The sequence below is a fragment of the Bolinopsis microptera genome, chromosome 2 (genome assembly GCF_026151205.1).
Source record: "Bolinopsis microptera isolate Bmic1 chromosome 2, MBARI_Bmic_1.0, whole genome shotgun sequence".
Lineage (NCBI taxonomy): Eukaryota > Metazoa > Ctenophora > Tentaculata > Lobata > Bolinopsidae > Bolinopsis > Bolinopsis microptera.
Window position 1 is genome coordinate 15,437,151 of NC_087073.1, and position 13,143 is coordinate 15,450,293.

The following is a 13,143-nucleotide window of genomic DNA, read 5'->3' on the forward strand; positions in this document are numbered from 1 at the left end:
GGTGACCCCGTTAACTACCCCGTTAAACATTATGGGAATTGTTAAGGGTGCCCAATTAAGGTGCCGTGTCACGGTGTCACATAATCACCCAGTCAATTTTGTTAACGAGATACAGAAAATGCTTGATAACTTCGTCATTTCTAATCCGTTTTGCCTCATGTTTTCAGATCATATGCAACATTTGATAATCTACCGTCTCTGAAAACATTAGGCGTTCAGCATGTTCAGAGAAAACAATATAGTACATTACTGCGATGAACAATTGAGTTGATGCCAAGAACAATAATTGATATCAACAATACACACATTTTTTGGCTACTGCGTATCAAAACACTTTCGATTCACCTTTACTTCCTAGTTGAGATACATTCTATTCTCCTCCTGGGGATGTGAAAAGTTTGTTTATGAATTATGCCTGAATCTTTGTTTAGTTTTTTTGCACATTTTTAGACACTTTCATCAGTGAATTTTCAGAGATCATAGCTAATAGATTCACTCGCTTTATTTTTTATTGTTTCATGACTTCTGAAAATTTTAATGTAAATATTATTCAGATTTTATCACTTCAGAATTTTATGTAGATTTTTAGTCAACTTTTCAATTCGTGTAAATATAATTGTATTAATTAGTGATTACAAATTTTTTTAAAACAAAATTAAAGATAATACTGATTGTTTAAAATATTCACATTTTGTTTGTTAAATGTATTATATACATATATCAGAAAATTGTTTGATTAGTATCCTTGTATACTACTGTTTTTATTCTAATACCATGTTTAAAATGAATTCTTATGGCTTTTGTTTATTATAAAGTGGCCATACCAACTTTATCGGCCCAATTTTCTATGAGGCATTGTAATATACAGAAATAAAGGTAGTGGCCAGTTTCCTGATCCACGAACATGGCATGATCAAGAAAACCCCACCTTAGCTAATATATCTAAAATAAAAACGAGAGGGCGCACACGGAGTTGAACCATGGACCTATCGATCTGCAGTCGATTGCTCTACCACTGAGCTATACACCCATACCGTGTACCACAATCCTGTACAATAAAACCCGAATTGTAGAAATCCAAGAGTTACATAATACCATGACTAGTTAAACAGAATAGCAGCTGTGTCTGTAAACTGCGTCTAATTGGGTTTAATTTTAATTTCCACAGTATTTAGTGCTTTTATAGGCCGCTAGATGTTGGGATTGAGTTTTGGCATCATATATTAACTTGAATGATCGATCTACGGCAAAAAGTCTACGGCATCAAAATATGCGAATGCACCAAGTTATCGTTGATCGATCGTTAAAATGATATCAAGTTTCTAATTGAATTTTCGAAATGTTTTGCAAAGATCTACTCAACTAACGAATTAATCTCGCTATCAAGGGATGAGCTGGCATGGCAGACTCTGCGCTAACTTATATCGGAGCACCTCCCTAACCAGAGTAGCTAGACCTGCTTCTCGTTGTAACAACAGAGTTGCTAGAACCACCACAGCAGTTAGGTCTTGTACCAGAGATCATGGCACCGTCGCTCCCCTCCCCCCACCCTTCAAGGTAATTAGGAGCTCAAGAGTCCAGACACAGGTCCTTTGATTTGAGGCTCTAGACTCTGGAAATATCTTTCTAGTTAGGAGAACTGCACTGTTATCAGCAATTTGTATTTTTCAATGTCTTTTGTCTTTATAAACGGAGTATACATTAATATACACTATTTACAATTTTTTTTCTAAGACGTATTATTTAATATGTTATGATACTACAGGCTCAGGAGGCGATCAAGTTAGCAGACCTGAGGGAGGCAGTGCACACAGACAACATAGTGGATGATCTTGTGAGGGACTTGAAATCAGTTAACCCTGATCTCACAGCTAGTGCCACTCATCTCTTCAAAGGTTTGTAGTTTGTTACAGCTCATATAGGATGATCTGTTTTGTCTTCATCGGAAATTGTGTGGTTACCGCACGAATGAGAATGGTAATAATCTCCGATATCTCATAAGTGCGGTAATTGTATTTTCTCCCGACTTTCAGAACAAAAATGAGATTTCCGCTGCTTTATTTATTCCTTCGTTGACATTTCCCAATTGTTCCTGCCATATACCCATGATCTACATATTTTATACCATTTATCTAACCAGAGATAATAAGATTTTACTGTGGCTAACTTGTGACTATTTTCAGGGGGAGGGAAGTATCTTCGACCGACCTGTGTAATGTTGATGGGTGAGTGTTGCAACACAGGTCACCCTCACAATTACAAACAGCGTGAGATAGCTCTTATCACTGAGCTGATCCACGTGGCTAGTCTTGTACATGACGATGTGTTGGATAGTTCTGATACTCGTCGTACCCTGCCCACCGTCAACTCTATGTTCAATGAGAAGGTAGCTATACTGTCTGGGGATTTTATTATAGCAAGAGCTACAAGTAAGTTAGCTAGGCTAGGCTGCAGTGAAACTATTACTATACTGTCCAGTGTGATCAGAGATTTGATAAAAGGTGAGATACATCAACTTAATAAACGATCTGCTAATCACGAAGAACGGCTAGATCTCTACATTGAAAAGAGTTATCTGAAAACAGCTAGTTTGATAGCACATGGGTGTCAGGCAGTTGCTCTTAACAGTGGTCGACCCCACCTTCAAAACGTGGCTTACCAGTACGGTAGAAACATGGGCATCGCATTCCAACTAGTTGATGACATGCTTGATTTCATCTCAACTTCCGAGGCAATGGGTAAAGCTACGGGAGCGGATTTAAAATTAGGATTAGCCACTGCACCAGTGTTGTATGCGTCACTCAAACACCCAAAGTTAATAGATCTGATATCACGTGGTTTTAATGAGAAGGGTGATGTTGAGTTAGCGCTGAGTATGGTGCAAGATAGTAACGGAATAGAGCGCACTAAATCATTAGCACAAATATACTGTGATAAAGCGCTGAGGAATTTGGAGGAGCTGCCTGAGTCGGAGTATAAGACAGGACTGGCAATAATTTGTGATCTGGTTTTGAACAGGACTAGCTGATGATAAACTATTGATTAGCAGTAAATTATCAAATATCATTCACGGTTAGTTTAGATAACGATGTAGTTTTGATTGTTAATTTATTATTACGTTACAGCTTTGAGCATACATACAACTAAGAACTTATTTTATTTCAAAAAAGCCTTTGTAATTTTATTGAAGAAGTAGTTAATGCTATTGAAGGAGTAATTGATAAGGGATTAATTGATGAAGGAGTAATTAATTTACAATGAAGCTGTGAAGCAACTCTAGTGGTGAAGCCTTTTAAATAAGGTAGTGACCCTTACTTAAAACGTTTCCCTTTGACATGCAGTTTATTGCTATCGAGTATCGGCACTCATATATCGAAAGTAATTTTAATTTGGTTCATATTTTGCTGGGCAGCTCTAGCCCAGTCTAAATGTCATGACACAAAAATAACATGTGGATTGTGGACCTTCAAGCATAATTGACAATTATTATGCACAATTATGCACATTAAACCTCATGTTTTAATGATGCATTAGTCTATGTACTGTCAAGCATTTCGTTATGAACATTTCCGCCGTGTTTACGTAATTACAGATTCAAAGGAAATGATGACTTTACCTATGTCTTACTTCCATCCAATAATTACTCCCATTATATTTGTTCTTGGCGCACTTCACTGTAATCATGTCTTGATTATCGTTGAAAAATATTCAAACCTTCCCAGTGAATCATTTTGCACGCTAACTGCATTGTAAGTTTGTCATCACATAATATTTTGGTAAATGTAATAATTTGCATTTCAGATATAATCGTTAATGGCACAGTAACAGTTTTTGTAAGCATTGCTTTCATGTTTATGTTATTATGGATTTCTACACATCTTGAATTTATTTGGCTCAGTTTTTACACCGATGCGTAATCAGTGACCACATTTTCCAGTTACGGCGCTATCATGTAAAGATGATTATACGTTTTCTATTTTCTAATGAAAATGCGTCTTATTCTTCTCTAAATTCAAAGGAATTAAAACCAGTGTTCTAAAAACTCACATGAAATCATTTTATTTATGAATATCAAAAAAGTTTCATTTTATTCTAATAAATCTCTGTCGATGAAATATTTTCGATCTAAGTCTTACTTATCATGTTTTTCAGAATTTAGGATGGACATGGTTATCAAGTAGTTGTTAGTCGTGTCGATGACGTCATCATTCTCCAACCATTGTTATGATGCGTAAGTCTTAAAATCAATATTTGAGTAATCCTTGCTTCTCGTTAAAAAATATTGAAAAGCCAGATTTTTCAGCAGCTAGAATGATAAATAAGGACTGCATATGAGAACTTGAGAAGTGGTTCTATCAGTAGTAGTTTTAGTTTGCCCTACGATCATGATCCCTAGCCTACCGGTATAAAAGTACTAGCATGTGCTTTCTTATCTCTTTAATCTTTAAGGGTGCTGGAATGAGATCTTAGATTCTTATAATCTATAGCTCCAATACTGGTCTTTATATAATAAAGATAATATGACATCTTATTATCATCTTGCATGTAAATCATATTATATAAAGACATGATTAACCTCTTTATCAATCCTATGTAATCCTTTCCATTTGCATCATACAATGATGATTATAACGAGGGTAGCTAATAACTTAAGCGTAATTACTGATTTGGATCTAATTAGCTCCAATCTATAGAGTATACAATGAACAACGAATATTGATGTTAAATGTTAATGCTGTATTTCTGTTCATCTGTGAGTGTGATACACCGGGCAACATGTTCCTTTATTTTCGAAGCATAATCCGATTAAAAAATAATAAACATCAAATAACAGTTGAAAATCCCCCTCTTGTCATACAGATCAAAATAATTTAATTCATTAATCTGTAATAATAAAGAGACGTGTTCTTCCCAGGGGTGATCGAATCTTTGGGTTGATGGACGAAGGACGCGCTTACAAGCTACTCAACGTGAAAATAAAGAATGCCTCCTCACTCTTAAAGAAGGATATTTTCGGACTCAGGTATTTTTAGAAAGTAATGGAAAAATTTTCAGTACAGTACCGTTGATAAGTGAATAGTGGTTTCGAAATATTTGTTGCAAATTTCTGGGTGGCAGACAACTGAACCCAATTGAACCTAGTTCCCACGCAGTTAACAGGCACCCAAATTAACACGCAGTTAACAGGCAGCCAAATTTCTTTCTGGTCACTGCTACAAGGATATAACGATCATGTAACTACCCATTTTCCAGTGACCCGTACTGCAAAGTGTCCCTATGTTCAGAGATCTCATCCGGGCTAAATGCAGACGAAGATACAGTCATCGGGATACCAGCTGAAACCAGGGCCATCAAAAAAACCCTGAACCCCGTCTGGAACGAAACATTCGTGTTCCGAGTCCATCCCTCTCGACAATACCTTCTGTTCGAGATCTACGACTACAACAAAGTTACTCAGGACGATTTCCTGGGACTGTACCGGTACAACCTGTACCAACTACCAGTCAACAATGCTGACAGTAATGTAGACACAGCTCCAGTGCATGACATGGTGTTGAAGCAGCGGAGTAGGAGGTCGAGAGTGCGCGGTATGCTGCACTGTCAGTTCGCGTATGAGGCTGCTGTGGATGCAGATGCGCAGAGTGTGCACTCAGAGCGGTTGATAGAGGAAGATCCTGAGATAAGGGAAGGTCAATGGGAGGTATGCAACTTCTTTATATTATAATTTATCGATGTTATCCAGCGACCAATTTTTTAGAATCTTAACTCCGAAAACGTATACAAGTTTTATGCAATAGCACCTTATTCTTTTCCGATATTTAATGAGACCACAGCATATATTTTCTCAACAGAGTTTACAGAGTATGGACAGTCAGCCACTCCCGGAAGGATGGGAGGAGAGGGTCGACTTCTCCGGTAGAATAGTTTACGTGGACCATGTCAACAGGACTGTCTCCCTGGACAGACCAACTGCACCCGCCGTCGCAGTCATTCAAAGAACACCAAGGTAACTGAGCAATATTAGACCTTGATTTTAAAACCGGTTTCTGAAATGCGATACTCAATGTATTTACCTTTACATACAATTTGAAAATTGTAATCCAATCGTTACTGGAAGTACCAGAATCCCGTTATATTTAGGAACGACAATATATTTTAGGGTTCCAATAGTAGTTCCTCGCTCATTTAGTAGGTAAGACGTGTGTTCCTTAAATTGGACGACAGATTTTCAGCAGCCAAGATCAGAAGCAAAAACACTTCCTCTAACTTATCGATCTAACTTATCGATTATGTAATGTTCGACTCACTCGAAGTTCACTCTTTCTTTTAAAATTATCTATCTTTTTTCATAAATAAGGGAGAAGAATTTGTGTTATTTTTAGTAATCTAAGGGTGAATGGGAATTCACGATTGGGTCACCACTATAATATTATAACAAACTTACACAATTCAAGAATCTCATCCACCAGTCCCCACTGCACTCTACTGCACTCTTCAAGCTCATCCACCAGTCCCCACTGCACTCTACTACACTCTTCAAACTCATCCACCAGTCCCCACTGCACTCTACTGCTCTCTTCAAGCTCATCCACCAGTCCCCACTGCACTCTACTGCACTCTTCAAGCTTATCCACCAGTCCCCACTGCACTCTACTACACTCTTCAAGCTCATCCACCAGTCCCCACTGCACTCTACTACACTCTTCAAGCTCATCCACCAGTCCCCACTGCACTCTACTACACTCTTCAAGCTCATCCACCAGTCCCCACTGCACTCTACTGCACTCTTCAAGCTCATCCACCAGTCCCCACTGCACTCTACTGCACTCTTCAAGCTCATCCACCAGTCCCCACTGCACTCTACTACACTCTTCAAGCTCATCCACCAGTCCCCACTGCACTCTACTGCACTCTTCAAGCTCATCCACCAGTCACCACTGCACTCTACTGCACTCTTCAAGCTCATCCACCAGTCCCCACTGCACTCTACTGCACTCTTCAAGATCACCTACAGTCCCACAAGCGGTTCACTCATCACTTAAACAGTATTCCCGGGGGGCCATTCCCGGTTATCTTGATCCTGACTATGATATTCCGCTTCAGTATAGTACAGCGACAGCACAGCGACTTTGACAACCGGAGACAGATATCTGAGGATGACTTGGACGAGAATTCCAGCATAGTGTCCTCACTTGCTCGTTCCCAGTAAGTAGGACATGTCCACTCTCAAACATACCCCAACTAGCATTCTCAATCCCGCACCGTCACCTAGCAACCAGCATCCTCATCTCACATCGTCAACTAGCAACCAGCATTTTACATCATCAGTTAGCATCCTCATATTATGACATAATATCACTCCATCACCTAGCAACCCGCATCATCAACTCACCCCGTCGCCTAGCAACCAGCAATACATCATCTCAATTCGTCACCTAGCAATACATCATCTCAGTTCTTCACCTAGCAACCAGCAACCTCATCTCACTCCGTCACCCAGCAACCAGCATCCTCACCTTACTCAGTCACCTAGCAACCAACATCTCACTTCTTCACCTAGTAACCAACATCTCACTCCGTCACCCAGCACTGTGTCTTAGTACCTTTAAATCCAGGACACTCTTCACAACCATCAAATGTTTCTGTTTACACTGCTGAGTATTTGTACTATCGGGAATTTAGCCCTTAAAGAATTTAGCCCTTAAAGAACTTTTTACAAAAGAAGCTAAGTAAATCATCCAGATCGGTGCCTGTTCCAGCCCAAGAGCCGATACTAGAATCAGCACCACCGGAGCCAGAAGTAGAAACAGATTCGACCCCAGAGCGCACTCCAGAGCCTACCATTATAGAGCCCATCCTAGAGCCTACTCCAGAACCGGAGCCCCAAGAGGAATCTCCTCTGCCTGACGGTTGGGAACGGACAGTCGACTTCTCCGGTCGGGCAGTTTACGTTAATCACTTAACCCGAGTAGCACAGTTCGACCGACCTGAACCCTCTCAAGTATGGTAAACAAATGTTTTAAATTCATGTCGAGTACACTTTTTACTTAGACTTGATGCTTCAGGCAAAACCAATGACAGTATCACAACGTCTACTAACGCGAACGATCAGACAGTTTTTCATTTTCACAGTCATCTTCTTTTGGGATTGTCTACGCTTTTCAGTGTTGAAACCGGTTGAAACGACATAACATTTTAAATACTTCCATTTTATTATAACGAAAGAATATTTAATAATTACTGTTAAGGACCTTGGCCTTCGATATTGTTAAACAACTTTGGGGCAGTGCAGTGCGTTTGTTCTGGGCTGAAATTGAACGTGTACTTCCCCACTCAATGTACCATATTGAGCTCGCACTATGAATGTTGATAGGAATCAGCCAAATAGACTTCTCTTCCACTTATGGTCATTGTCAATTTTGCTTTGCCCATTTTGCTTACTTTTTGATTTAAATTTTTGAGCAGGTTGATAAAGAGCAATTTAATCCTTTCTGATATCATTTTCATCTGAAGATTCCGAATTTTCTGAATTCTTTGGAATGAAGTTTCTATCTCATGTGGAGCAAAAGTTATGACCTGGTTTTCGATGTGGAGCAAAAAAGTGTGGAGCACCCCAATAAAATCTATGCTTTTTGACTATTTTGATCGCCATTTAACAAATAGATCCTGGACGTTAATTGCAAAATATTTTCACTGGCAAATCATAAAATGGACCTCAGCCAGTGTGGAGCAGTCGAAATATCCTCATATTTTTCGTCTCAACCAGGGGTAAACATTACAGTAGAATCTCCGTCTTTTCACAAAATCTTAGTTTAAAGGAATACGCACCAGATAACATTATCAATAATGGTACACCTTGCTCAACCGATGCGGAGCACGAAACTATTATACCTTAGTTGGGAATACTGATTGGGAAGAAACTGAGTTTTGAAAGTGAGTGTGATTAAAAACGATAAATACATCTAATCAGGCCATAAAAATATCATTTTTTCTTGTGATTATGTTCAGACCCCCTGACTCTATTCTTTGGAACTGCTGATAAACCTAGTAATGCTCAACCATGTGGAGCAGAGGACTTTTACTGCATAACATGACTCCTCATCGGCTGATATGACTTGGATGAGAAATTAGAATGAGTATTTTAGCTTTTACAATAAATTACTAGCAGAACAGATTGAAAAATTGTATTTAATAGGCTCAACCAGAGAGGAGCAGAATGGAATGATAGATTGATAACACAACTATTTGTAAGGATCAGTGTTGTTATATTAGGATAAAGGAGGAATGATATCATCAATACTTAAGAAGCTGTTGATGTATGTAGTACTGTGTCCTTTAAAGAGAAATATGCCACCATAGAAAAAGACAATATGCTCAACCGTGAGGAGCAACAGGCTTTTTCTACGGTAAAAAGAGTCTCCATGATGGTCGATCTGTAGCCAATTTGTACGTAATGCAATTTAAAGTTTACTGATATACTTTAAATACTTTTCTTACCATGATTGGGCCATGATTGATGTTCCAGAACTGTTCAGCCAGAGTGGAGCAGAGCTAGAAATGACATGTCATGTACGGGATTCCTCAACTGCCTAACATTTGATGAAGATCTCTCTTGCATGCGGCTGTAGAATGAAGTAGTGAGCTTCGAAAATCTAATACAACAGAAATCATCTCTGCTCCACACAGGTTGAGCACTGAATAGTTCCCGTGAAGTAAGTTTATTGACCACCAATATTATAACATATTTTCTCTAGAATGAATAAAAATAATATCCCATGAAGCACTTAAAAGTTGTCTCGATTGATCAAAAGGAAGACCTCTTTTTGCTCCACATGGTTGAGATAGGCTGTTCTCGACTAAAGAGTCTGCATCAACGGTGAAAATATAGATACAGGAGTCAAGATGTAAATCACAGAAGTCACTTTATCTCAACCCAGAAAGAATTTAAAAGTTGGCAAATTTTTAACCATTTTGGGCTCCACAGGGTTGAGAGAAGTGTACTGAATATAAATATCCGTTTCAGTACTCAAAATAGAGTTAGTAAGAGTTACCAAGCTAAAAAAATCTTACAGATCTAAACAAAAGCATTATGAAAAGCTAATAAATTACAAATTTACAAATTTCTACATTGCCAAAACCTCGCTCCACGTCGGTTGAGACATGGTGTGTTATCGCAAATAGTCAAAAACTCTTGAGAGGGGTTTCAGCTAAAAAGTTCATAGAGTTTCAACCAAAAACTTGACTGTTTAGCGTATGATTTTTGGTCTTGAAAATTGCCTAACTTTCAAGCTACTGCTCCACACAGGCTGAGCATTAAAAGTTGTCTCAACCGGGGCTTTCTGTGTAGATGGGACCTTTTTCTGAGAGTCTCAACCTGTTTTGACTGCCAGATTCAGTTACCAACGAGATTGCAAAAAGTTTTAAAATGTCACTTTGAAGCACTGATATGCTCCACATTGGCTGAGTAACACATATAGATTACATGTTAAAGTGTCCAGTGAACATTTGTTTCCATCTGGGTGAAATATTAACAAAGGGTGAACACCAGGTGGCATGCTAGCTCACTAAATAGCTCAACCGGTCAAATTGTACCAATTTTGGCAGTCAAATTTGGGCAAAGCAAACTTTACAATGACCTTATCATCACAGTATTTAAATACTACTATAATGCTTTGTGAACGTGTAGTGCATCAAAAGTAGACATACAAATTCTCAGCGCTCTGCAATCAGCATTAGTACAACAACTTAACTTCGATCATGAACCCGAAACTGAACCTGAATCATCCCTGCCACCGGGATGGCACCGCAGTACAGACTCATCAGGTTGTACTGTCTATGTAAATCATGAACAAAGAAGAGTAGAGTATGAACCTCCTGAGCCTATTTTAGCCTATTTTAAACATGACACGAGTCCTGAAAAGGTGGCCATTAAACACATCACAACTAGAAACTCGGGTGGTTCTCGTTTTTCTCTGCTTTGCTTCAACGTACCGTAAAAACGTGATGATCGTACAATGCGAACGCGAACGCCTGATCTTATTAATTTTTGTTTAAAACATTTGAAATCATGAAATTATCCTGCTTATTTGTTCTCATGAAAGCCATTGTCTCATGAAATTATGGAATCAATAAAGCTATCCTGAAGACGGTTTGCTTTCACATAGATTTGGCAGGTCACCGACACCAACGCAACCAGAAAACGGTTGGTACTCACTCTTGAGATCAGAATCAGAACACCCAGAATCACCTGCGGGTGGGTTGCGCGGCCACCTCCCTACTAATAATAACAGTGGTACAGATGGATGGATTTCACACCTCTTTACACCACAACTTGAACCTGAACCTGACCCATTGTCACTACCAGAACCAGAACCAGAACCAGAATTCGAACCAGAGCCAGAACCAGAACCAGAACCAGAACCAGAATTACCTAGAGCTAGGGGATGGGATAACCGAACAAATCTCTCTAACCGTGTAGTGAATGATGAACTGAGGCCATCTCAGTATGACAGTCCTGCCTCAGTGCGGTAATACTTTAGCTTCAGAACTTGATTTTGCAGTTTGTATGTCAAGGGTATTATAGGTATCTAGAGTAAATGTTTATCTTCACCCTTCGGATCTTCTTCTTAATTTTTGGCAGTTGTACTTCTGAACAATATTTTCAATAAAGATTAACTGGAAGCATGCTTGCACGTATGTCGTATTATATGTAGCATTGAAACAGTTCCTTCTCATTCACAGAACCGTCTTAAACACATTTACTGTACCACTTTCTCCCACGGTTGACTTTTTGGTTCGGATGTTAACTCAAAAATACTAAAATCCAAACGAACGAAAATAAGTTTGGCTGATTGGGCGTTAGATTTAAATGGGGTTTATCTGCAGAGTCTGTTGAAATCCTAAGAGAAAAAAAAAGGATATAATTATAGCTGTACTTTTTGTTCATATTTCAGTAATTATCTTTGTGATTTTCTAGTATTTCGTGTCCGAGATAATTTATTGCGAAATTTATTTATTATTTCAATTATGATGTTTATTGATTCGGCTGATTTGAAATCATGTTAGCCTGATTTTGTATTCCAATGTGGCTTTTCAAGAACTGCCTACCGTCCGAACTCTTGCCAACTTTTCATAATATTGTCAATACGTCTTTGCAAACAGGTACATTTCCGTCTCCGCTTAAAAGCAAGCATGTACATTGTACATACATTGTAAAAGACCATGCCTAAAGCCTACCCTAGATGTGAATAATCTGAAGAACTTTAGATCCATAAACAACATAACTTATAACCTTTCTAAGATATTGGAGAAGAAAGCCATCCATCCATTTTGAATAATCTTCCATTTTAAATTTTGAAGAATCTTCTATTTTAAATTTTGAAGAATCTTCTATTTGAATAAAAAATGATTACCCCCAGGGACAGGGTCCGGCTCCAGGAGGGTGAGGAAGATGAAGATTTTGGGTAAGATTATGAGTGATTTTACGATTACTCTTATAATTTCAGTGTTTGGATTTTCTTTTTTGACGTCGTTTCAATTTCTTTTCGCTTTCAAATTTTTAGAAAATTGACTTCCATTTAGTGACACAATAAAAAATTACTCAATCGTGTGACAATTTAAATGCTTACCATCACATTTAGCAAAAGCACTATCTGAAATACAATTTTCTGAAATAGCCCGACTCCCAAATGAAGCATCGCTAACTTTTTCCCAATTATATGAGATAGTCCAAATCACAGTCAACAAGCTGTAGGTTGTACCACCCTGGCCTGGTTCTGGTTGCTTGTTAATCATAATACAGTTTCTGTTTCAGTAAGACAAATTCCGGCTCATAATTAGTAAATCCTCCTCAGTTTCGAGCAGCTGAACATGTCTGAACTAGGACATCAAACACCCCCTCGACAGCAACCCTCCAGCCAGCCCTCCAGACAAGACTCAAGACAGTCCCTAGAGTCTCAAGCCCCCACTGCTCCTTCCGCACTTGACCTTAGTGGACCCGACCAGGTTAGCCTGTGTTCCCTCTCTTTGTGGATGGTTTACAGATTTTAAGTAGATCTCACGAAAGCTTAAATCAGTAAAGAGGTCATAATTTCTAAGTCTAAAGGCACATTGCACAATAATATGTCTCAGGGTTGGTTTCAG

General features: G+C 38.7%; 2 protein-coding genes and 1 non-coding gene across 5 annotated transcripts in view; 2 read left to right on the forward strand and 1 right to left on the reverse strand.

Moving 5' to 3' along the window:
- Nucleotides 1-13,143, forward strand: part of LOC134826252 (prenyl transferase-like) — a 92,610-nt gene that overhangs the window by 44,562 nt on the left and 34,905 nt on the right. The window contains exons 2-4 of one of the 2 annotated variants that reach the window (XM_063838566.1): nt 1,386-1,557; nt 1,766-1,895; nt 2,184-4,231. The exons of the other annotated variant lie outside the window; for it this stretch is intronic. Of the exons in view, the coding sequence (XP_063694636.1) occupies nt 1,390-1,557; nt 1,766-1,895; nt 2,184-3,028 (1,143 nt within the window). The 5' untranslated portion in view covers nt 1,386-1,389 and the 3' untranslated portion in view covers nt 3,029-4,231. Of the gene's footprint in view, nt 1-1,385; nt 1,558-1,765; nt 1,896-2,183; nt 4,232-13,143 lie in introns of those variants that run through there. 2 annotated transcript variants of the gene reach the window in all.
- Nucleotides 959-1,030, reverse strand: Trnac-gca (transfer RNA cysteine (anticodon GCA)). The gene has a single exon. It is a non-coding gene; the product is annotated as a tRNA-Cys (tRNA).
- Nucleotides 4,145-13,143, forward strand: part of LOC134826251 (E3 ubiquitin-protein ligase NEDD4-like) — a 28,519-nt gene continuing 19,520 nt past the window's right edge. The window contains exons 1-8 of one of the 2 annotated variants that reach the window (XM_063838560.1): nt 4,151-4,231; nt 4,916-5,023; nt 5,254-5,701; nt 5,853-6,007; nt 7,105-7,206; nt 7,744-8,007; nt 12,420-12,464; nt 12,855-13,005. In XM_063838560.1, coding sequence (XP_063694630.1) covers nt 4,197-4,231; nt 4,916-5,023; nt 5,254-5,701; nt 5,853-6,007; nt 7,105-7,206; nt 7,744-8,007; nt 12,420-12,464; nt 12,855-13,005 — 1,308 coding nt within the window. In that variant the 5' untranslated portion in view covers nt 4,151-4,196. Of the gene's footprint in view, nt 4,232-4,915; nt 5,024-5,253; nt 5,702-5,852; nt 6,008-7,104; nt 7,207-7,743; nt 8,008-12,419; nt 12,465-12,854; nt 13,006-13,143 lie in introns of both variants that reach the window. The other variant, XM_063838561.1, reaches the window with a different exon arrangement.